Source organism: Artemia sp. Qi Xiang Cuo, chromosome 2 (assembly GCF_049724085.1).
Source record: "Artemia sp. Qi Xiang Cuo chromosome 2, ASM4972408v1, whole genome shotgun sequence".
NCBI classification, from domain to species: Eukaryota; Metazoa; Arthropoda; class Branchiopoda; order Anostraca; family Artemiidae; genus Artemia; species Artemia sp. Qi Xiang Cuo.
In genome coordinates this window covers 80192478-80217382 of record NC_142795.1, presented here as the reverse complement: position 1 = coordinate 80217382, position 24905 = coordinate 80192478, and the positions used below count along the sequence as shown (strand labels likewise).

The following is a 24905-nucleotide window of genomic DNA, read 5'->3' as shown; positions in this document are numbered from 1 at the left end:
ATTTAGACTAATCTACTTAACTATTTATCTACTTAATAATTTATCTAATCTACTTAATTTATCTAATCTAATCTAATCTAATCTAATCTAATTTATCTAATCTAATAATTTATCTAATCTACTAAAAACTAATCTACTTAATAATTTAGACTAATCTACTTTAACGGGAATCTGACCTTTTCAGAGGTTATCTGAGCACAAGTCCTCAATCGACAAGGCAATGAGGTTACGCCAAAGGCCTGAGGTTTTTGATTCCGCCTTGGCGCAACATGTGTATGAGAATCCACACCATTTCATTTTGTTTGACGAGGCCTCTATCGTTGCCCCCGTTAAAGGTCTCACGCAAGTTTTCAGGGAGGCAGTTGAAATAAAAAAGCACATTCACCAAAAGGTAGCTCTCAATAGAGACACTGGAGAAATTTTTCTAAGTCCCATTTATGACAAAATTCTTAATTCTGATCGTTTTTACATACATCCACAAAGTTATATTGTGCAATCGAATAGAGTCTCCGATAACAATCAAACTGGAAAGCGATCAGCCTTTAAAAGTGCTTTACGCAAAATGAAATTCTGGAATGCCATTTAGACTTGTGTTTTTTATTCAGTTACCCTTTCACCGTTGGTCGTCCAATTTTAGTTTGGTGTTTTTATTTTAAGGTTTGGTTTTTATATTTTTATCAGTTTTATTCTGCACTGAGGACGGTCAAGCGGAGGTCTTGACCAAAATATTTGCATAATTTTTCAATTTTTTCACTGGCTGTTAATTGTCCTCGTTTCCTTTCTTCGCGATTTTTTGTTTAAGGAAAATCTCATAAAATTATCATCAAAATGACATAATCCATTTGTGATGTATGGCGTCATCTACTGGCGGGAGCCAAAGACCTGAGCAGCCATCTGACTGAAGTGAGGACAATTTCTAGGGAAAGAGCCTGTTCTCACCTAGTCTACGTCAGGTTTGAATCAAGAGTACAAGAGTGCCAAATAGCTTGTACCATATATTAAGTCTCCATTTGCTATGTTAGTTAGTAACATACGGGATACATATAAAAATATTAGATTAAACAGCGCACGACAGTAGCCTTTAAGGGTGCATATATAGTTTTTATTTGATTGACTGCAAAATGACAACCTAAGTCTTTTAAATATAGCTGGCTTGTGTTTAAGTTAATCAGTTGAGTTGTTGTGCTCGTGAGGAACATGACTCGCTGTTCTTGCTGTTTTAATCCTCGCTGTTCTTGCAATTGTTTGCTCGTCTGGAAAAATTGTAACCAAAAGCTACCGTTACTAAAGTAAACATTACTTCTGGTTAACGCATAATCATTACTTTGGTTTATACTTTTTGTAAACATGGAATAATTTTACTCTTTCAATTTTAGCTCCAGCTACTCTTTGAGGAAGAACCCTAGCCAAATTTCTAATCCAATTGACGTCAGTGGTGTCTCAGCAGCTGGTGACCTTAAATTTGCTTTCCGTGCTATGCCCCCTCATCCACAAGATGATGTTGACCTTACAGAATCTGATCTTAGTATTTTCCACCCTGAAGAGCCTAAACAACCCAAGTCTCTTCAGTCTAAGGTGAAATATTTATCTAATCCATTCACCTTTTGTCTTTTTTTGCGGTATTTTCATATATTCTTCGCATAACTAACCGTTTCCTTATGTTTTTTCAAAATGATAAAAAAACTAAAAAGTCCACCCGCAATTATGCCAGATTATCTCATTTTTTTAAGGAATTCTATTATCATTAGAATTTTAAGTAAATGAGGTATATATTTTACTTCTTGTTGGTAATAAGGTCAACGCGTCCTATAGTACTTTTGTGAGCCGAGAAAAACTTCCCACAAAGAAGGAAAACCGAACTCCCAACTTAAAGGTGGGAGGGGTATAAAACCAGCAGTAACAAAAATCATGTCTTCCCAAATATTTCAAAATTTGATACCAGCAAAATATCCCATAGTTTGTTGATCCGGCAATAAGGATGATAGGTCGATAGTCTATGCAAGTATCATCTTCCTGAATAATACTATTGAAATTCCTGGGAGCTTAAAAACGACGCTTTGGAAATTAATATAACTGGAATACTATTGCATGGCGCAACTGGTCCTTCTATGAAGCTTTTGATATTTCTGGATTTGGCCCCCTCCAGTACTGAACCCTCCATTTTATCAAATCCCGGTAATTTTAGTTGTATTGGACTTGTTCTTTAAGTTTAATCTTGCTACGAGGTGCCAAACGCCTGTATATTTTTTTGTAAAGAACGGTCATAAGAGCAATTTTCTGCCTAACCGGTGAATCTTGTCAATATGAGCAAGGCTACAACGATTACTTTCGTTGTGTTACCCTAAATTTAAGAAGATATTCCTATTAAAGTAATATTTGCTTGTCATATCGATTTAGTTGCCATATTATGTTGATTTGGTGGCTCTGTTGAGAAATTTATTGAATTAAAAATCCAACTTTTTCGGGTTACTAAGTCAATGTAGACCAACAGACCGATGTAATAAAACGGGGAAAGCAGAAAAAGATACTGAAAGAAAGGAAGATAAAAGAATTTTGTAGTGAGGCTGTGGGCTCTTAGAGAAGAAAAAAAGGTTTAGTCATGGTACACAGGGATTTAAGGAGCTAACACGAAAGAGAATATTGCAGTATCGACTCAAAGCTTTGAGTTTTGGATAGTCTAAAGATAAATTCAAAAACAAAAGCAGGAACAATTCTTAAAACTTACCTGTTATAGAAAGTTGTGGTTAATAATAAAAGAAAGTTTCAAGATAAGTTTTTTTTTTTACTTTAAGCCTGCTATTTAAAGTAAATTTAGAAAGTAACCGTCCTGAATTCTTATTCTAGGTTCTCGAAAATATTGGCAAGCTTGAGAAAGCAATGTCAGCCAGCGCTGTTGATGAGAAAGTTCTTCAAGATCAGACACTATTTGACACAATGCAGTTGGTTGCTGGCTTTGATACCAAAACTTTCAAGAGCTCTTGGGAAAAAGTAAAAGGAGATAAGGAGAAAAGGTAGTCTGTTTTAATCTTTCAGATACCAATTTGATCAAGTTCATATAAAAAGAATGAAGGAAATTCAAAGGAAGATTCATCATTTTATTTGATAGGAATATTTGTCTAGGGGAGCTAATGTCCAGAATTTCTTGGTGTTATTTATATACTTAAGTATATAGTACGGTTTTGATGCATTACCACGTACTTATATCAAATGAGTTAAACGCTTAATGGAAAACATTTTGCATTTTTATGTTTATTCTAAATTTTGGGAAATACCAAGGGGATTAAAACGAAAAAAATTGTGCCCCTTGACCCATCTTAGCTACCTACGGCTAAAAACCACTTTTTTGCCTATGGCTCATGTTTTGGTTGTTTCATAATTGTGAATTTGTGGCAATATCACCTTTTCGTCAGTGTTGCCATATAGAAGCGTGAAAATTAATAAGCAAAACTAATAAATTAGTAAACTTTGTTCATTCGCAAAGACATCTTCACCTTCAAAGGAAAGTGATACCTTCTTAAGCTAATTGGTGTCAAGCATTTTTAGCCTATTTTTTGCGGTTTTTTTCACCGACGTTTTTTTTTTAGGCACCCGGTGCTACTACAAACTGCATTACTGCACGCGAGGGTCTTCCTGATTAAAAATTGAATTTCTCCTATCCTTGTTGAGATGGACAATATATTAATGCACTGCTTAAATTTATGGCATCTAACTTCAACAGTCAGAAGTTAGTTTGTAGAACACTATGTTGATAAAAATTTTTCCCTCCTTTTTTGCTCATTATTAACACGTTCCTTATTTTCAAACTTCGCGCCCGCTAAGCGCAAAATTAATTAACTGCCTATGGAGATCTTTTTCATGAAATATTTAGTTCCCGTTGGCGTAGCAAGGACTTCAAAGTTCTTGCTACTTGGACGGTGCAATATAAAAACATTTGAAAAAGAAAATTAGTAATATCAGCTTCTTTAAAGCTAACTTATGGTACTGTTGTGTGTGATACTCTAGTAGTATTTGCAATCTGCGTATTTAAATACGCACTCAAACTCATTATTGAACTTGTGAAGATGTATCTAACTTAAAATCGACGAGCCATAATGGTCTTGACAAGATTTTATAATCTGTTTCGAAACACTCAAGTTACTTCCATAGTCCACCAGTTTAATTGAGCATCAATGAATAGAAAAAATTCGGAATTTTTCGAATGCACATTCGAAGAGGAGCTTCGCATCTCGATGCATCCTCTGATTTCTGCAATCTTTTCTACATTTTTCTCTGTATTTTTTAACCATAATTCACCTAGCTTTTGCATTTATTTCAAATTTAGCCCCCTTTCCAATAAGGTCCTTTGTATGTGCCTTATTCTTGGGCTATTTTCTTGAAAATAAAGTGCATCATCACTTATAAACAGGGGAGCAGGGATAATGAACTAACTGCTATAATTATATTATATATATTATATGTGAGTAGCTTTGCCTTGGATATACCACCTATCTAAAATCCACTGTATTATGTTTATGGTAGGATCGTATTTTTTTTTTTTTTTTGTCACTTTTTCAAGGTATGCTTGCACGATTTTTTTTTGAAGGGCGGGGTGGGTAGGGGGTAAAGGGTTAAATGAAAGGGAAACATTACAAGGGAACAATATAAAATACGGAAAAATCATAAAGTAATGAAATTTTGGGGGTTGAAAGGTGGTTGCAGGACAGAAAGCCTCAGTCCGTTTTTACACGTTTTAATTCGCTTATATACCTTGTGCACGAAAGTTCATGGAAATTCAAGCCTCTGGACTTTGATGTTATGGTTTGTCACTTCATACAATCCTGTAGACAGGATCCTATTTTATGGATGGGGATAACATTATACCATCTATTAAGTTTTTATTATCTATTACCTTTTTGGGATGTTGTTTCAGCAATGGGGATGTATCAAATCTGTGGTTTCATCTGTAATTTGCCTGTTTTATTTAGATATGTTAATCTAGATAGTTCTATCTAGATATGTATCTATATAAACCACTTCAAATAATCAAATCAGTCATTGGGTTTATTTGTGTCTTATACTTTTAATAGGTTAAAAGAACCACTTTCCAAAGGGTAAAATAGGTATACTGAGTATATTCTTTTCTCACTAGGAAAAAAAGCTTTGTACTGTAGCAATTCTTAACAATATAGTCAATTGAGAATCTGCTAATTTTCAGCAAAATAGTCTGCTTGCTTTCAGGATGTATCAATTCGGGTTAAAACAAACCTGTCTCTTTAACTAAAAATCGGTCATTTTAACATGTTAAAATGAAGTTCGTTTCGAATGTTTCTCGTTCTTCTACGTAGCACTGCACTGTGAGTAGCAATAATAGCTTTATCAACCGTATTTAAGTGCTCGTGCTTCCCCTCTTATCCTTTTCCCCTTTTCCCCTAGAACTAGCAAGCTTAAAAATATGCCCTTTTTGGTATACGTTGAAATGCGGCGAGTCTAGGGAAGTTAGGATTAGTTAGATATGTAACCCTAGTACCGTGGGAAACCATATTCAAATTTACTCTTATTTAATAATTTTAGGCGACAGGCTGGCTAATTGTCCCTGTAAAAAGACCCAGCAACTGAAATGTTGATCGACGCCCTATGCTCCAGAAATGGCTCTGGGGGACCTGTTAACTTCTTTCTTTTCTTATTTAATAAAGTAGTAAAATAGATGGCAGTAATGATCATTCCTAAATATAGTTAATAAAAAGAAAATTATTTTAGGAAACTTTACCTTGATTTTGCTGCACAATCTGGTGCCAGTGCTGGTGCTATGTTCCTTAAGGATGTGATAGTAAAAGGAGACCTTGATGACCAGGAAACCCGTCGGGTTCTTGCTGAGTTCCCCTACCATATCCGTGCTCCTACTGAGAAACTCTTGGGTGAATTTGACGTAAGCTGAAATTAATCTATGTTAGATTTAGGTTTTACTTAAGCACCTATTTTAACCTATATTTTCTTTTTACCGTACCATTAAAATACTGGATGGTTTATTAGGAAATCTGATAAAGGAGGTATACCTTAACCACACCATATAACGTAAAAATATGGTAATAATGCTTCAGATATTTATTTGCGTGGTATGGACTGTGGAACGGAATAATAATGAACAATAGTAAACAACAATAGAAATAACGACAAAGACTAAACAATATCAATTATAATGATATTTTGACATTTTAATGATGTAACGACATCTATTTTTTTCGTGATAATTAAAATACTAAATAGTTTAGAAGGAAAAGTATACTTTAATATAAAAATATAAAATATTTTTTATATTGTTGAAATTAACGTTCTTTTGGGTCCAAATTCAACTAATCAACCGATTTAAATCATACATCCTGAAAGCTCAATATCAACTGAAATGACATTGTGACATTTGATTTATTTTTATCGTTCTAGATACTTGTCTAGAACCATCGAATGTTTGTAACATTTTTAGAATTAGCATTTTTTGGAATCATAGATTTTAATTATATAAGAAAAGGAAACGATCAAAAATAGGGTTTTTAATGCCAAACAAGAGAAAATAAAATTAAAAGATGAATAAAATTCAATAAAAGACAAAAATTATAAGAATTAAAACCAAATACCTAACAACCATAAAAGCGAGTCATTCGCCAATATCCGCGATTTGCACAAAACTCAAAAAATTATGGACTGCCATCGACGGATACTAGCGAAAAAACAACGAACCAGCAATTAAATAAGTTTGAGAACTATGTTTTGAGAACTATGTTTTGAGAACCTTGTAGACACCCTTTGAGACCTAAGGGGTTGTTCACGTGTTTGATTATATGATTGGAAAAGTGGTCCAAGGTTCATTATAGGGATTACTAAGTATCGGCTTCTCTTTTGATAAAGCCGAAATATGACTCGTTTATTCTTAAATCACCGGAATCTGTGTTTAAAGCTAGACCTAAATGTTGGTATTGAAAAATTTCAGCCGCTTCCCTGTAGTGCTGGACAATACCTTTGTCATGAGAAGTTAAACTAGCTTGGTTAAAGAAAACGTATGTTCCGGAAAATCAAAGATATGTTCTGCAAGGGCAGAGTCAAAATTTTCCGGTTTAAATTATGCCGGACCACTATTTTTTTGTTAATATTAGATACACCAGTTGCGTTTTTGTGACCCTTTTGTTAATGCTAAAAAAATATTATTCAAATTCTCCGCTCTTAAGTTAAGAGCCAACGACTTAAACTTAAGAATAAACTATCTACAGTATTTTTATTACATTTTAATCTAATTATATATTCTTTATCTGCGATATTAAGAGAGGGTCCACAATGATTTACGACTCCATTGCTTTTTTGTTTTTGTTTTATTTATGTTAATTCACATTACATAGCAATATATTTATAGATTACAATATATGTTTAAAATACTTTAGTAACTGTTTTTGTTACACATTTTTACTCAGCCCTCCCAAGTTAAGGAAACTTTATTACTATCAATCACTATTTTTGTGTCACGTAAAGGACCCTCTTATTGTTGTGGAGATAAAACAGGGGGCATGCGATCTTTCTGGCAAAAAAAAAAAAAAAAAAATCCATATTTTTGCAAATATGAACTTGAAACCTCTACAGTATCGTTCTCTGATATTCTGAATCCGATGGTGGTATTTTCATTAAGATCCCTTGACCTTTTGGAGGCGTCCCTCCATTTGTGAAAAAAAGGTAGATTTTCTGGAATAAGCATAAAAATTCAGTTCTTTTGATGCCTCTATTGTTGACAAACTTTCTTTTTTTATAGTTTCGGTTACTATTGGGCCGAGTCACTTCTTACTCGGCCGAGTTGTTCGTTTGCACAAACTGTTTGATCAAGCAATTCAATCTTAAAACGTTTTTCAACAAAAAAGTGAAAAAAGGAACAATTTTCTTATCATCAACACATTATAACTTTCTAAAGTTATATGTGTAAAAAATAGGAACAACCTTCCACATATGACAAACTATGTTGATTGGGAAACATAGTATTTATTCTATAAGTATTATCATATTTCTAGGGATGGTTGAAAAAATCTCCATTTTCAAGTGAGAAAAACGAACGAGCCTTCCTCTTCAGCTTCGCCCACCTTGCCCAGAAAACTTGTCATACTGGCAAATGCCGTGAAGAGACCGTGAGCCGAATTGGAAAACTTTTCTATGATAAATTCAACAAGGCCAAAACCTACGAAGAGCAAGTCACTGCCATGTATGCAATGAAGAATTTCGGTCATGGCGCCACCCTTGAGCGTTTGATTGCACAAACTAAACCCAATGTGGATAGATCTCTACGTTTGCACGCCCTTAGTGCTATAATGCCTCTTGCCAACACCGACCGTGACAGAGTGAGTTGTTATTTATCTCATGATAGTACACGGCCGTCAAAATGTAAAAACGCGTATATACACTTTTCATTATTCGGATAAAATCCGCTTCACAGTTTCTCAAGTTTCTGTGGCACTTTCCCGACCATTGCGCCCCACTAGACAGAGGATTGAAGTGAAAAGTTCTTAGTATTGGTTTTAGACAGTATTCTTTCCAATTATGCAATTAAAATACATACCAAAGTTCGCTGACAATGCTAAATGCCAATTTTTCAATTTTGGCAAACGGGGCAAAATGTTGCAGATACTTGTTTTTGCCAGAAAAATCTTTGCAGGGGATTTTATAAGGATATTCTTGCATATACCATTCGATTCGCCTCTTAGAGCTGAATTCAGTGGTATAACTAACCTGGAAAGTGAGTTTTCGTGTATATACGCGTTTCTACCTTTAGACGGCCGTACAAACTAAACCCAATTTGGATAGATATGGACGTTTGCACGCCCTGAATGTCGATCTGGGTAAATTCTAGTTATGGTGATATCTGGTCGTTATGGGTAGTCTGGGTATATCTGTAGTTTTTAGGCCGCCTAGAATAGTGCAAATCAGAATTTCTAGGATTATCACAAAAAGATATATTTGTTTGTTTTTATATTTGTTACATATGAGAGATTACGCTTTCATTATGAACTGTCGAGTTCTTTATTTTGACAGATTGATCGATATTTATTGGAAATTCTTTTATATTCATGACCGACAGATAAAAGATAGATTTTCTAAATTCTCTAAAGGCAAGATTTTCAATATATGAGGTGGGATCCCACACAATGTCGATGTCCAGACTGAAGCTTAATTTGGGGTTTTATGAGAAAGGTCTGAAAAGCATATGGACAATACGTAATAAGTGCAGATTGATAGGGCTTGGACGAAGTTCATAAGCGTTTAAGTAATGATAAAATAAATTATATAATCATAGTTATTACAATAAATTAAATTAATGAAAGAAGCACCAAGTTATAAAAAAAATGCAATTTTAAAAAATAAAATAAGTTGATTACAAAATATTTAGACTTTAGAATCAAAAGTTAACTTTGATGGGAAAAATCCTTGAGAGTTTACATTCCACATTGATGTTCAGTATCGAAAGAAGCGCTTTTTCAAGTACTTGTGCCGAGTTGCATTGACTCTTGCCTTCTATTGCTAAATTTTTTTTTTCTATTGGTAAAAAAAGGTTGCATTTTGGGTGGTATATTCTTATGTCCCAAAATAATGGGAATTTAACAAGGTTTATTTTGGCTATCATATTCCCGACCTCCTCACATGTCAATGAAAAATATAAATTTTTTGTGTGTAGAATTTCAAGAAAAAAATAAATAAACAGATCTTTCCTTTATTTTAGGAGTACTTTTCGGCTATTCCCCTCACACTAGAATGAATATTTGTACAAAATCTACATTCACACTGGTTAGTTGAATACCCCTGTTTTTTATAATATGTTGGTGGAAAGGGGAAGAGCCAGGGCAGTTATTTACGCCCAAAATTATTGATTGTTCACCAAAAAAAGGACGGTATTTTTCAATTCTGGGAAACTATAGTCCCGTTAATTAGCATCTTGTTTGGTGCGACCTAATAAAAGGCAGGGGGGGGGGGTTCAGAACCACAAGTATTAACAGGCATGAATTATTTTATGGAAGATGATTAGAATAATTCGATACACTAGTTCAAACATATATCTATCTTCTGCTTATTTCTCTGATAATTTCTATCTACCTTCTCTGAGGTTTTATAATAGTTTACCAAATGAATTATTAGTTGAAGAAAATATTGCTAGTTTTATGAGTAGGTTAAAATCTCTGTGTTTTGGTGACTATAATAGTTCTTAGCGATTTTCTTTTGAGCGGTCTCTCAGATGCATTTTGGTTATTTTTTATTGTGGTTGTTTGAGGGTGGTAGTGAGAGAACGGTGCTAATTAGTTATAGTTTGGTTTTTTGTTTTAGGAGTTTTGCCAAGTTGGAGGAGGTTGTGCCGTGTTTTTTTTTTTTTTCTTATTTTTTCTTTTATTGTTTTACGTTGTTGATAGCGATGTATATATCAGGTTTTTTTTAAAAGAGTATAGCCTAAACAAGTTTGTTTCTGGTGGTTGATTTATTTATTTGTTTGATTTAAATAAAAACCCTTATTGCTTATTACTTTACTTACCTAAATCCTGCCAAACTTTAATACAAAGGATTAATTAAATTAAAAAGAATAAATTAAATGAAATTAAAGGATTAATATAAAGGCGTTTTCGCATAATGTCATCACCGGAATCAGATTCCTGGCCCTTAAATGTGTTGGTACAGCTAGGTTTGATCCCTTTTCCCGTTTTACCAAACTGATGTTGAACCCACTGCGTCACTACATATTATCTGAAAACAATCATATTATACCTTAATTGTTTTCAAAAAATTTTCGATAAAAATCTGCTTTAGCTCCGATGGTTTATGTTCTTGGAAGCTAATTATATAGAAAACTCTCTGAAATTTCGTCACAGAAAGATTACCAAAGAACTAGAAAAGAATATTCCGGTTCCCTTCTCTCGTGGATTCGGGGTGTTTTTTTTTTCACTTTTCCTTACATCTCTCTAATTTTTCGAGCAAAAAATAATCACAACTCTAGCAAGTCGAAAAAAAAATAATCACAATTCGAAATTGATGGTACCAGCCTTAGGAGTAAAGTCCCCAGAAGGTAAGCTTTCAAAATACTACCAAAAGGACTTTAAATAATTTGATACAGCAGTTAAAACATCTCTCGTCTTTTTAGCTTATGTCAGTGGTAATTCCTATCTATCTCAATGCCATGGAGCCAACTGAGATCCGATTGGCCGCTGTTGGTGTAATTATGAATAGTAAGCCTACATTCCTTGATTTACAACAAATCGTTGCTGGCGTTGTCTGGGATAGGAACCCACAGGTGGTCAACTACGTTGTCTCAACGTTTAGGAGCTTCGCTCAAGCAAAGAACCCATGCATTGCTCCATTGTAAGTATGCTGACGTTATCTAGCCAGTCGGTACAAAATTGTATTCTGTACAATCGCGACGCTAAGCCTCGCGATTATAGTGCAGTCGCAGAAATTTTGCGTTAGCTTTTAATAATTTTACTGATTTTCATCAAAACCTCAATCTCAGATGGTAAAGTTGATTTGTAAATTGTGGCATATTAAATACATGATCTATGGAAGCTGCCAACAGTAATTTCGGTAACTGTAAAAGTAACAGTTATGGTTATCAAACTTTCCAATTATTAATAATTTAAATTAATGTCTGGGATTTTTATACAGTGATATATGAAAGATCTCAAGATCCTGAACATCAAACTCCTTAACCTCCAACTTTGAGTCATTTCCTAATTTATAAATTAGTTGCAACAATTCCAAAATATATTCTTGAGTAAACATAGTTTTACTAAGTATGTTTTATGATTGATGACATACCCAATCCCCAAATACCCAACAAAGTATTTGGGTTTCATGATTGATGAAAATCTATCATGGGTGATCAAACACACTGATGCTATAGCTTCAACATTGTCAAGATCTCTGGGTGTGCTTCGCCGAGTTAAAAACTTAGTTACAAAGAAAATTCTTAGATTACTTTATTTTTAAATTTTTTACCAGTATATTTCTCTATATGGTTAAGTAATTTTGTGTCGTATTATAAAAAAAAAAATCAGAAAATTCAAAATAAAGCTGATAAGCTTTTGATACCTAATTATTTATTACTCATAATATTAATGAATTTCAAATTAGAGATTAGAGAACAGATTATCAAGTAAGCATTTTTAAACATAAACATCTTAATACTAAACTTCCCTCTTCTTTCGATTTTTTTTTTCTATTAAGTGATCTCCAGTCATGATACGCGAGGAACATTGAATCTAGGTCATCCATATAGAAATACAACTAGAGATTTTTTTTGTAATAATAAATTTTGTCCCCTGCGTATGGGATACCGGTTGCAATACGAAGGCAAGACTTCTGGTAACCGCAAAGGCTACAGCGAGAAGATTGTTTCTTGGAAAAGAATATCATTTATGCGTGTGTTTTGTGTAAGTACGATGGTTGTTGTATATGTTGTGAATTTACTATTATTACTATGTGGAATAATATAAAATAGTATTTTTTAGAATATCTAGAATACAAGACTCCAACCTGCTGCCAACAAGCCCTCAGGAGTTTTCCTAGCACGTGCTGCAAATATGTTTTGTATGTATTTGTCAAATAGAATTATCTTATCTTACTACCATGATAATTATGCCAATGATAGTTATTATTGGTGCTGTCGAGAAATGTAATATTTAAAACAAAATAATAAATTAATTTTGTTATCAAGTTATTATTTTTCCTGTTTTAGCGCAATAATTGGTCTGAATAGCTTTATCTGAAGCACGAAAAGTTTTGCCAAAAATAGAAAAAAAAATAACAAGCACAACTATGGATTCTAAAAAAGACTACAGTAGAAAACCTTCCTAAGCAGTTAAGCGTTTTTTTGTTGTTTAAATGTGCAAAACACATTAATTTTGACAAAAACCTAACATAAAAAAAAATACTAGACCAAAATTGTGAGTGATGGAATAGTGTGAAAACCTACCATTCGTTTTACAGATTGATTTAGGTATAGAGGGTTGGCTTTTGAAAACCCTTTTAAAAACATCCGAATGCAATTTTTTTTCCGGAATGCAAAAATAAATCTAAGAAATGAAAGCTTGGGAAAGAGGAAAATTAAACATTTTTTTCAAAATCATGATTACTGAAAAGTAAAATTTATGATAAAATAAAAATACAATGGTTGATACTGTTTAGTCGTTTCTGTTAATTTTGTTATCTTTTCCTTCTCTTTATATCTCAAGATGTGATTCTAATCTGCGTTTCTGACTACTACTATCTAGTGCTAGAGCTTTCCTGAGACATTTTAATTAACAGTTATTATCATTAATTTTAGACAAAACCAGTCTCTATCTAAACAACATTAAAATCTGTCTTTATTTAATATAAATATCTTGATTATTACATATTTAATTCCATCAAATATTTTATTATGATTTGCTATACAATGACTTGAATAAATATTTACTAGAAATTATACGTGAGATTATCAGGATTAGTGGTCTCATGCCAACTTGATACTGAATAACAACTTGACGATATCACCAGTTCGACCAAATCGAACTGAGGCAATTATATTTGAGCCACATTATAGTCACTCTTGAGGGTCAAATCATTTACTACTACTGGTACTAACAGCCCACTACAACACCAAGACGCTTGAAGACAATACAGCTGCGCATATTCCTCTTCCATCTCAATCTATTCAAAACCTCTATCTTTGTACCCTCCCAAGAGGCTCCAACTTCCTTTAAATCCTTTCTTATGACCTCTTCCCGCTCCATTCGTGTTTGAGTCCTGGTGGCACTGGTTATTCGGTTTGGAACTGGGGTCAGTGACGAAACTCTGTAAGCTCAGCCAGTGTCGGTCCAGGTCTAAATGGGTACATGGATATATCTGGAGAAGGTAAACAGGAAGGGTTTGCAAAAGCACACGATGACTAACCCCAACCCCCTCCCCCATTGCCCTTCCTGGCTGAAGGATCATGAAACGGGGATCGGCACCGCCAGATTTGACTATAGGGTCTAGTGCAGCATCCTTTACCTTCACCTTTAACACTTGGGGATGACTTGCTTTTTGCTTGGCCCTATATGGGTGGCCAAAAAAGATGATCTTTGTCGATCTGTCATCCTTCATCCGCAGAACGTGTCGTAGCCATTTCAACCCTTCTCTCTTTATAGCCCTAGAAAGCGGAATAGAAACACATTTTTCTTCGCACAGTTTCCTGATTGAAATACGTTGAGTCAGAAGGGTATCCAGAAGAATTTGTAGACAATTCCTCTGGAAAACGTCCAAGAAATCCGTCTTCGTTTTTCGAAGCGCCCACATTTCGCAATCATACTTGGCTATTGTCATCATCTAGGTTTGTAGACTTATCTTCCCATTCCTCCAGTGACGAATCTGACACAAAATATGAAAACATACTCCTGGTAAATTTTCTGGTTTTGTAAGACAAGTTTAATATTAAAATCTAGTGAGATTGAAAATCATCCATAAATTTTGGCTTTTTATCAACAGGTGGGGCGATAATGTGGCTTGAGCACTACTGTTCGGAAATTACCATAGTACACAAATAAATATCTGAGACGTTGTTACAATATTTTTATTTTATGCGGTGTGAGTAAGGGAATGTTAGTTAATTTCGATTTTAAACAACCACAATCCCTTTAAAATTCCCGCTTCACATAAGAAAACAACATCTCTCTGTTATTATTCCATATCAATTTTCTTATTTAGTGCCAATAAAATCAACTTACTTCTCCGTCGTATCTCCCACTTGAAGACAAAGATAAACTACAGCTCCAACAGGTATTATGACTACAGTAATGATGACTATGGTTTTGGAGGTGGTATCCAAATTGCAACCATTTATGGTGACGAATCTAGAGTTCCCCTGCTGACTGTCTTCCGCGTTGGCTACAGAGTTGGTGAATACAATTATGTACCATTGGAGGTAAATATTTAACTTACCTATTAACAATATAGATTATTTCATTTCTTCACTGGAGGGAGGGTAGAGCGATATTTTACAGGGAAAAGACAGGGGTAACTACACAAACGATGACCAAGGTCGTATTTAATTTGTAACCATTTATGTTGGCGAATCTAGAGTTCTTTGCTGACTGTCTCCCGTTTTGTCTACAGAATTAGAAAATAGAATTATCACTGGAAGTAGATATTCCATTTTTAATGATATGTTTGATATGTTTTGATTTCAAACCTATTGAATCGCTGGAAGTACATATTTCATTTTTATGTGATATGTTTTGATATCAAATATACTGAATTGCTGGAAATAGACATTCCATTTTTACATGATAATGTTTGTTATGTTTTGATATCAAAGATATTCAATTTTGCATGATATGTTTCAAGAAATGTTATACTTGCTTTGAAATTACATTTTTTTTTAAACCTGGATCGTTTAAGAAAGAGTTTTTCTCAAAAAGTCGTGAAAAAAAGGCTAAAAAAAAAAAAAAATCTGATCGGGTTCTTGATTTTAAACTGTTCTCATAAGTTTAAATTGAAGTTTTATTTAATAAATCATTATGATTAGAAACTTGCTCAATTCAAACATTCAAAAGCTTACAAAAAGCTTTTTGTCTACATTAAGTTATTTTTATTATATATTTATTAGCATTTAATTTGTATTGTTTAATCACGAAGGGACTAATATACTAATACTTTTGTTGAAATCAAAATAACGTTTAGTAGCCTTAAAGAAAATCATTAACTTTTGCTTACTGAAGCCAACTGAATAATTTCTCTTTTTGTGGTCGGTAAATAGGGAATAGTTTCAGTTGTACAAAGTTTTTATTCATTAAAGATTTAGGTTGAGATGAAAATAGCAAATAGAAAGGAAAAAAATGGCAACAAAATTGAAAAAAGGGTATAGGTAGGATCAATGAAAATGGAAAATAAGCAGAGATAGAGGGAGTCAGAATTAAAAGTTACTTGACTTAAATTTACCACGTTGTTTTGTTTCAGATCATGCTTCGTCTTGAAGGAATTGAAGACACGTTTGTCAAAGTTTTCCGTAAACTTGATCCAAAGGCTTTCAAGCTTTCTGACCTTGAAGCCGTTCTTAAGCAGCTCAACGTAGTTCCCAGAGTTCAGAATCCATTTAAGATTGAGCTTGCCATACGATACAACCAGCAAACTGTTTTCTATCGCCACTTGGATTCCGAAAAACTCAAAGCTGCCGCTGGAGGACGTAAGTGCTAGTTTTATTTCAATGCATATCCTAAATTTATCATTTTAATGAATTATATCATAAAGTTAAGAGTTTATGCAGTGATATATCCATCGTATGAAAAGAGGGTGGGAGGGGGCTGCCTAGAATGTCGACGTTCTTTTTTTTCTCAACATATTCAGTCTGTAAATTTTTTTCTTTTTTTTTTGCTTCATATTTTATTTATTTTGTTTGAATAAAAGTAAGCAGAAAGAAGTGAGTAAACTGCAACAAAGCTAAGGAGGAAGGTAGCTCCTGAACCCACCACAGGGTTTATGCCATGAGCTACTGTAGTTGGTTCTGTTTTGCTATAAAAGGGTTTCACAACCCTGTCAGTAGAATTGAACGTGGTAGATGATTTAAGGCACAATCGCCACACCCTTATGAGGGTAACCATCTTTACTGAGGGTGCGTTCATGGCTATCCTTTATTTTATGAAGTCATTCTTCTTCTGAAAACTTCTCGTCTGTCCTTTTTGACCATTTGTCTGTCAATATAACCAGAGTAATCAGAGGCCATACAGGATGTAATTATCTAATTCTCAAGACTATTGACATCTGGAAACAAATAGTGCCGAGAAAATTGCTATTAAAAACTAATTACGGGAATTGATTTAACGTCTAATCAACTGGGAATTCTTGTAAAATTTCTTTGAATAACTATAGTAATTGATCATGAATTGGTGAACAAGAATGTAATCAAACGAGCATTTTAAATAAAAGCGTATTGAATTGAATTTCAATTTTTGTGAATGCAAAAATGTGCCTTAAGCGCAGAGGAGAAACAAAAACATGGAAAAGCTAAAAACAACAAATTAAAGCAGTAAAAACATGGAGGAACTGAAAGAAATTACAAGAATAAAACAAAATGAAGTTAAATAAAATCCAAAAATACAATTTAAGTTCGCAATTAAGCTACTCCTGTCAAATTAGATCTTCGTATTTTTTTCTAGGGTATTAATCTATCTTCATATTTATAACTGAATTAACTTACTTCATTTTCAGCTGGCATGAATTACGGTGCTATGGCAAAGGAGGTCATCACCCTCATACGCAACCAGGCTCAAGGCATCCTTCTTGGAAGTGGTCAGTTCTCTTGGCGTCCTAACGATTTAGGTGTACCTATTGCTGTCGGAGTTGCTAACCCAAAACACCTAATTGCTAAGGACAGTTTCTCTCGTGCTGAAGGAAGACTACCACAATACAACATTGAGATGAACAGTGATCTCCGCTTATACTCTATGCACTATATGTTTGCCTACAATCCACTTGGAATGTCACAAGGCGCTATTAAATACAGATCGTCTCGAGTCCATCTTCCAATGAACGCTGTTATTGGCCTCAACCCAGCAGACCAGGCTCTGACTTTTGCCCTCAAGACTCACGCACCTGAGCGTGGCATTTCTGTCCACATGTCATCTGGCACTATTGTAATGGTTTATGGCAAGGATGCAAAGAAAGGACTGGATTACATGGCACAGTCTTGCAAACAGTGCAAAGTCGTCGACCTGGTTACAGCTGGACCTAAGTATCTGAGAGGTAAGCTCGTTTCCGATCTGTTTTCCATTTGTAAATGTTTTATCAATCACTACGCAGGGATATTTTATTCTTCTTCAGTTTACTCTTTATTTGTCACTTACTCTTTGCTGCCTTATCATTTTTTTACTCTGCTGCACAAGATCCAGAATCCAAAGAACCATAAGTGTAATCAAGTGAAGATACTAAAATTATACCGAAAATTTAAAATGACTTGCTAGAAATATAATATATTTATTTTAATCAAATGCCGCGTTTTAGCTCTACCAAAAAGTGGAATAAGTCCAAGACAACGCAACTTTTGAAATGTAGGCCCTGAAGTTCAGGGACTAACATTTAATAGCTTTCTTTGTTACAGTTTTGTACGAGCAGATTGCGGGAACGATAACACATTAAAAAGTAAAAAAACAGAACAATAAAGTAAATCCATATGGATTTAATGTTTTATTTTTATTTTTTATCCCGCCTCCTCTTCTGTCAGTGGTAACAACTAACAACATATTTAAATTCCAGATTAATCACTCTATTTATATACTACGTACACAGAAAACTTTCCAGCTCCAAATCAGTACATAAGGAAATTTGGGAGGAAAGCACGAGAAGGATCGGATGATTTGCCCCCCAAACATGCACAGCGCTCCGGCCGAAGGCAGAGAATCAGGAGATCGATACCTCTGCTACGCGAATCCTTGGTTGCACATGAATAGTTTTTTTTTTTTTTTTTTACATACAAACAAATTCAAAATCTTTACCACATCAATTAATCCTCGAGTTTACGCAGTTGAAAACTAAGCAGATTTGGCTAGTGGAAAACTACACTATATTAAAAAGCTAAACAGGCTACTTGCTGGTGTAAAATAAAATTAGAAATTTTTAATTCAATTTAACTATCACTGAAATTTCTTATTCAATGCATAAATTAAAAATTGTATACTAAAACGGTGAAAATATTCTATGTTGGAATATCTGCAGCTAAAACCTCATCCCAGTAGCCTACAAAGATGTCAAGGTCAACAACGCAAAACCATTTTAGCTTCATGACTATGGTTACTTTAAAGATGCCACTTCTCGAGAAAGGAGGCATGGTGGAGCCAGAGCTCTCAGATTTTTTTCAGGTGCAGCCTTAGCCCTTGAAAAATGCTAAAATCAACTTACTTCAATGCTAAATACTTCATGTACTAAATTACCAATTATGAACAAAAAAATAATGTGATTGAACCAGCTTTTCTTGATAGAAGATAGCTATCTTGGCGGTATGTACCTCAAGGGTTGCCACATCTCAAGAAAGAAGGTCTTGCAACAGGCACTCCCAGGTTTTCAGTGGTGGTTCTGGCCCCTCTTATAACTGTTAGATTATCTATTTGAAACTTTGTGCCCATAAAATTTCGGCACCCGGGGCATGTGCCCTCTTTGTCTCCCCCCTAAAACGGCCTCTGCAGGTACTACAGACACCGCTTTCACTCACTAATGATTATCCTCCACATCTTATACCAATTATGAGCAAAAAAGGATACAATTAAACTGGCTTTTCTTGAAAGAAGATTGTTATAATTGATAACCTTCTGAATTTGTATTATATTATCTGTTAATGAAAATTTTGCACAAACCCTAAATAACATACTGTAAATATTTTCAGGTGAAGTCATCCGTGATTCTGAAAACGAACGTCTTGGTCTTGAATCCCATTTTGAAATCTATAGATGTGAACAATACAGCAGCAAAGCTGCAGCGGGTCGCTTTCTTTACCAGACACTCAACCCCAATCAAATCAACAATGGTGGCTCCATATTCGGGTTTGCTGCTATGGCATTTATGCACATGCGCAACTTCCTCAACTACTATCCTGCACCAGGTGCATGCAACTTGAAGCTTCTTATCCATCAAGCAAAAACGAATCCAACAACTGAACTTCAGCTCTCTGTTGGAAGAGATATGGCCGTCCCAAAGAAATTTGGTGTTAACTACAATTATTACAAAGTAGGCTATTCTGATATATTTTAAAATATTTTTTTTTTTGATTTGGCAACCTTGAAGATGTAAAAATGTGTAGACCTAATAGAAAATCTTGTCTATTTGCAAAACCGCACAGTAAAAAAAAGTAAAAAAGAGAAAAAAAATGTGAAAAGTACATTTTATTTGATCAACCACGGTTTGCCTTCGAACAGGCATGTTAATTAAGACAAAAACATAATCCTACATGTTTTGTCTTGATATTGAATAGTTACCTTTGACAATTATAGTAAGAGCATCCGCTGTTACAAGCAAAGCAGCAGTATTAGTATTAGTGAAAATTCTTGCCTTTTCCTGCTTCAGGATAAGGAAAGCTGTCCAAAATTTTGCGAGTCGACAAATCGAGAAATGGGCGTCTTCAAGCTGGTGGATTCCATACCAGTTTCAAGATTTTAGAGACTTAACAAAAATAAGTTTATTTATAAGGCTGTGAAGCCCTGGGAATCGCTCAAAGGCAAGTTACGTAAAATTCATATCTTTTTTTAAGACGCCCCCTCCCTCCATCCTTCATCTTACAGATGAAGAAGTAGATGTGTAAGACTAAACAGCACCAGTAGTTATAAATTTGAAGCCCTAGAGTCATTCCTCTTCTAAATGCTCTTATTTTTGTTTCACTCAGTGGCAGTTCTAGGCATTGGCAGGGGGGGGGTGAAGTCAGCCGACCCCTTTCCCAGTTTTCCTAAAGCTGCTACTGGTTTCAGTTTAAATTTTTTGATTCAAATCTTGCTTATTTTTATATAAAGACTAATCCGTACTCAAGGATTCTTTGAGGAGGGAGAAAATTAGTATAATAACCAGTATTGAGATTAGTATTAGGAATACTAGCATTAATGTTATTTACCGGTATTAGAAACTGTACTGTTATTAGGATGGGCTATAAAATGGCTAAATAGGGTTAAGAGAGCATGTTAGCTATTATAATTCACATGCCACTTCTTCTAACAAAGCAGGTTCTGCCGATGAGCTCATTTCGTTTACAGTCTTAATAAGTTCCTGAGATATTTGGCCTTTTTTTTGTTTTCCTCTTCCAGCTTATAGAATTTGTTGAAAATTGGAGCTTTCTAAATTCAGATTATTTGGTAATATCCAGGATAGTCAAAAGTCTTAAAAGCCGTTCCCTAATAATAACGAGGAAAAACGGAACATTTCCCAGTTTTTCTACTCATCTGTCAAATTTCTATTGTGTAACAAACTACGATTTGGGATTACCAGAGCTGGTCCAGGTGTTCCTGATTTTAAAGAACGGGCTCAGATAAGAAACGAACTTCAGTATTAGGGGGACTCTGGTATTGTAGCTTTTCTGAGGGAATTTAATGCAGTTGAAAATTATTTAAAATAAGAAACTTATTAAAGTCTATTAGCACATCTTAATGATGTAGTACGTGTCGTATCTTAAAATCAAATATAAAACTTAGCAAAAGATAAAATATAATAAAATAGAAAACATGGTAGAATATGAGAATTAGCATAATTTATTTATGCAATACTTGTCATATCTTGTATTTCTGAGTCAAAATCATTATCATTTAGATCATTGAATCCATGTCCAACCTACATATAGGGAATTTATTCAATCTAAAATTAGTAAGAATTATTGAAAGATTTTTGCTTAGAATAATGTAGATCAACTATACAATACAATGCTCGACCTGGTTTAATTTTTACAAAAACTAAGGGTGTAATTAACCCTACTTCTTCCTTGTTATTAATCTCAGTACCGTGTCAGTTAAGATGCTCCTATGACTAACATGTCGGGTTAAGCTATATAGAAATCATTTAAGAGATGTTATCTTTCACAAAAACTGACAATAAGCAAATGAAGCCATATACAAAAACAAACAAAATGGCTTTTGAAGGAAAAGACCCATCTATGGACCTCCACAACTTTGAAATAATGTTGCTTGCTGTTCCCCAGTAGCAGCTCATAATTACCGCTAGTAAATGAATTTTACCTTAAAAAATTCGTAAGTTTATTACTCCTAAAAAGAAAAGGTTTCAACGCAATTCCCCAAACCACCACATAGTGGACTACCGTATTTATTGCCAATGCTACATAAGATATTCTTTTTACTGAATAAACTGTCACCACTGAACAAAATAGCAAACCAACTTCAATTCGTTTCCTTTTCCAGGGTGCCTTGAAATTGAGGGGTGATGTGGAACGCCAGTATAACTTCAAAGTACAAATTGAACGAGCTTTCGGAAACGTCAAATCCAAAGTCTCCCTATTTGTTGAACGCCAACCAGCACCTTCAGTTGGAATCACTCGACGTGCTATCTGCTTTGACGTCAAAACAGCGTGGAGTCAACCTCCTAATGATGCCTTTGAATTCCCATCTGCTACTGAGCCATCTGTTGCCCGTGAAGTTAGCTTCAAATGGGGCGAAACTCAGAAGTCAGGGGACTGTCCCGACCCTAGCCTCCCAACTACATCTACCTTCAAGATTACTGGAAATGCAACAATTACTGATTATCAGAGAGAAGCAGCAAATAAAAAAGACCGCTACCCATTCGACCAATGTATTGCAGACAAAACAGCTGATGGACGAACTGGTGTTGTCACTCCTCTTACCAAAGCTTGCTATGATGCTGTTAATGAATATGCTACACCATCTTCTATCGTCTGGAATGCCGAGTATAGACAAATATCAAACAGAGGAAAGAAGTTTTTAGTGCGCCTTGAAACGCTGTTCCGTACCATTTTTATGGCTTACTGGGATATGCACGTGCCAGCTACAAGACCAACCTATGATACTACTGGCCCAAATGCACAAAATAGTGGTAACATAGAACTTCGTGCTATTTTCAACGACGAAGAAAAGAATGTGGAGGTCCATCTCCATACAGACACTGTCCACAACCACTTTTACGACGTTGGAAGACTATACAAATACAAATCACTCATCCGCAACACACGTCTACCGGCATGGGAAAGCATCTTGTATAGTTGGGGATTTATTGGCATTTGCGACGTTGCACCAAAGAAGACTATTTCATTTGACTTAGTTAATGTTGAACATAAGCTTCCCAAATGTTGGACCCTTGCTAGTGCAGATTGCGGCCCTCAGCCAAGATATGCCCTTTTCGTCAAAGACTCAGGTGACCAGCTTCCACTTGCTGCTCAATTCTACGTTGGTGGTCATATTGTAGAACTGGCTCCAAAGGGTGGTAACCTTGGCTTTAGCATCAATGGTAAAGATTTGGACGTAAAAATGGGAGAGAAGCTTCAATTCCCAGACGCTGATTCACCACTTATTGTGTAAGTAATTTTTTTCGTGTTTTTAATAGAAATTTGAAAAAAAATTATCTAGAAAAAACAAATTTTGGGATGGGAGCAGGTTCTCAGTCTAGTAGGTAGCTCAGAGAAGAGTTCTGGCCTCTCTGCTGGAAGATTTCTTTTCTAAAAAAATGTTTTTGCACACTAAGTTCCTCTTGGTCAAACGACTTGTGGCAATAAGTCTCTAACTAATTAGGGACCAAAAACAGGGGACTTCGGGATTCATATGAAACAAATTTGAAGATTGAAATTAGCCTGGAGCAAAAAATATATTATCATAGAAACTCCTCTTTTCTGCTTACTTGCTTTCCTTAAAAAATATTATTTTAGATGTAAACGATTATTTTAATGGTATAAATTTACAGCATTATTGCCGCTATGTGTAATAATATTAATAATAATATAAAAAAGTAATACTTGTGTATTACCTTTTTTGAGACGTGGTTGGTTGCTAAAAATTCTTTGGCATCCTGTCTAAGTTTGACGACGTCTAGATTGAAATGTATCTAAACTTGAATTGTAAATTTAAAATCTGCTTGCATATGTCCTACAAACTAATGAGGGCACCAGTATTAAAATTGTATTTAACCTGGCAATACAAGGTTCTACAAATAATGGTTCACCTTTTCTGTGAGTTTTTTTCTTTTATTTGAAACTAAACTTAAGTTATGCTGATAAAAAAGTAATGTTTTTTGTCCATGAAACTTTTGTACATATATTACAGCAACAATGAACCAAATTCACTTGGCTTTGTCTTAGTTTTAATTTTTTTTTTTGTTATACTGATTCTCATTAAAAATTGGCCTTATAATTTTTTTTAATAGTCTAAAAGATCGTAATTTGGAGAAAATGCTTCAATCTGTGTCTCTTAATAACGGTATGCTTTATATCAAAATTAATTTTCTGGATTTAGCTGATTAAGTGGTGATTTCTCATAGTTAATGTTGGATTACTAGCAACTGTTGGATCTTTCGTTGCTCACCATAAAATGATTGAGCTAATAAGCTTCAGGCACGGGGAGAGGTGGGGCTTTGTCGTTCCTATATCCAATGCTTTTATTATTCATCTGTATTTTCCATTATTCTGCTATAATATAAGTTTTGTTTTATTAATGCAAGTTGTTTTGTTTGAAAGTATAGTATAAGGCAAAGAGAAGTTTAAGAGTTAAGTATAAGTCATAATTTTACAATCCTTCAATGGATTGGGAATCTTCCAGTAATCCATGATCTTGCTAAAATCAGGTATTGTAATGTGACAGTCCCCATAATGGGGGGGGGGGGGTTGTCATATCATCAGCAGCTATTCTTACCGCTTAGTCTAGACATAGCCGTTCAAATTAAGGGAAGTTGGGGGTGAATTGCCCCCTTTTAGATTAAACTAAAGGACCTGTCACCAAATGGTAAATTCGGGTCTAAAAATATACAGATATACAGGGTTCGAGTGCCTCCGGTGCCCTTGAAATTTCAGGGTATGAAGTTCAAAAATTTAACTCAGTTCCGGACAGTCAACATTTTAAACAATGCACTTCTTGGGGCAAGGGCATGGCCATTACAGCCCAAAGGTAAGGGTTCCGATTGGGCAAATAGCCAATATAAATCAAGGTTTCATAAATGAATCTTAATAGGAAAAAGGTGGACAGTTTGCACCTTATTGAAATTAGTCATAAGAGTTTTCAATCTGAATGATTGAAGGACCCAAATTGAAGCCCGTTTTCAACCCTTCCCCCCTCCAAAAAAAAACAACAAACAAAAACAAAAGCATCATACAAAGGAACTGTACAATATAGTGTGTTTGGGGGGAGCAGATTAAAAGGACCAGTTAAGACCTTCTGATAAATAATCTCTGAATAGTCCTAATTTCAGAAATGTTCAACCTATCGGCGGTA

At 34.6% G+C, this 24905-nt stretch overlaps 1 protein-coding gene across 1 annotated transcript in view; it reads left to right on the top strand.

The window, feature by feature from the left end:
* The window catches only part of LOC148955663 (vitellogenin-6-like), a 46275-nt gene that overhangs the window by 17917 nt on the left and 3453 nt on the right, over positions 1–24905 (top strand). The window contains exons 6-15 of the mRNA XM_089103350.1: positions 1377–1575; positions 2845–3011; positions 5737–5905; positions 8022–8345; positions 11126–11343; positions 14704–14920; positions 15955–16180; positions 17203–17736; positions 19370–19710; positions 21876–23002. Coding sequence (XP_088959476.1) covers positions 1377–1575; positions 2845–3011; positions 5737–5905; positions 8022–8345; positions 11126–11343; positions 14704–14920; positions 15955–16180; positions 17203–17736; positions 19370–19710; positions 21876–23002 — 3522 coding nt within the window. The remainder of the gene's footprint in view (positions 1–1376; positions 1576–2844; positions 3012–5736; positions 5906–8021; positions 8346–11125; positions 11344–14703; positions 14921–15954; positions 16181–17202; positions 17737–19369; positions 19711–21875; positions 23003–24905) is intronic.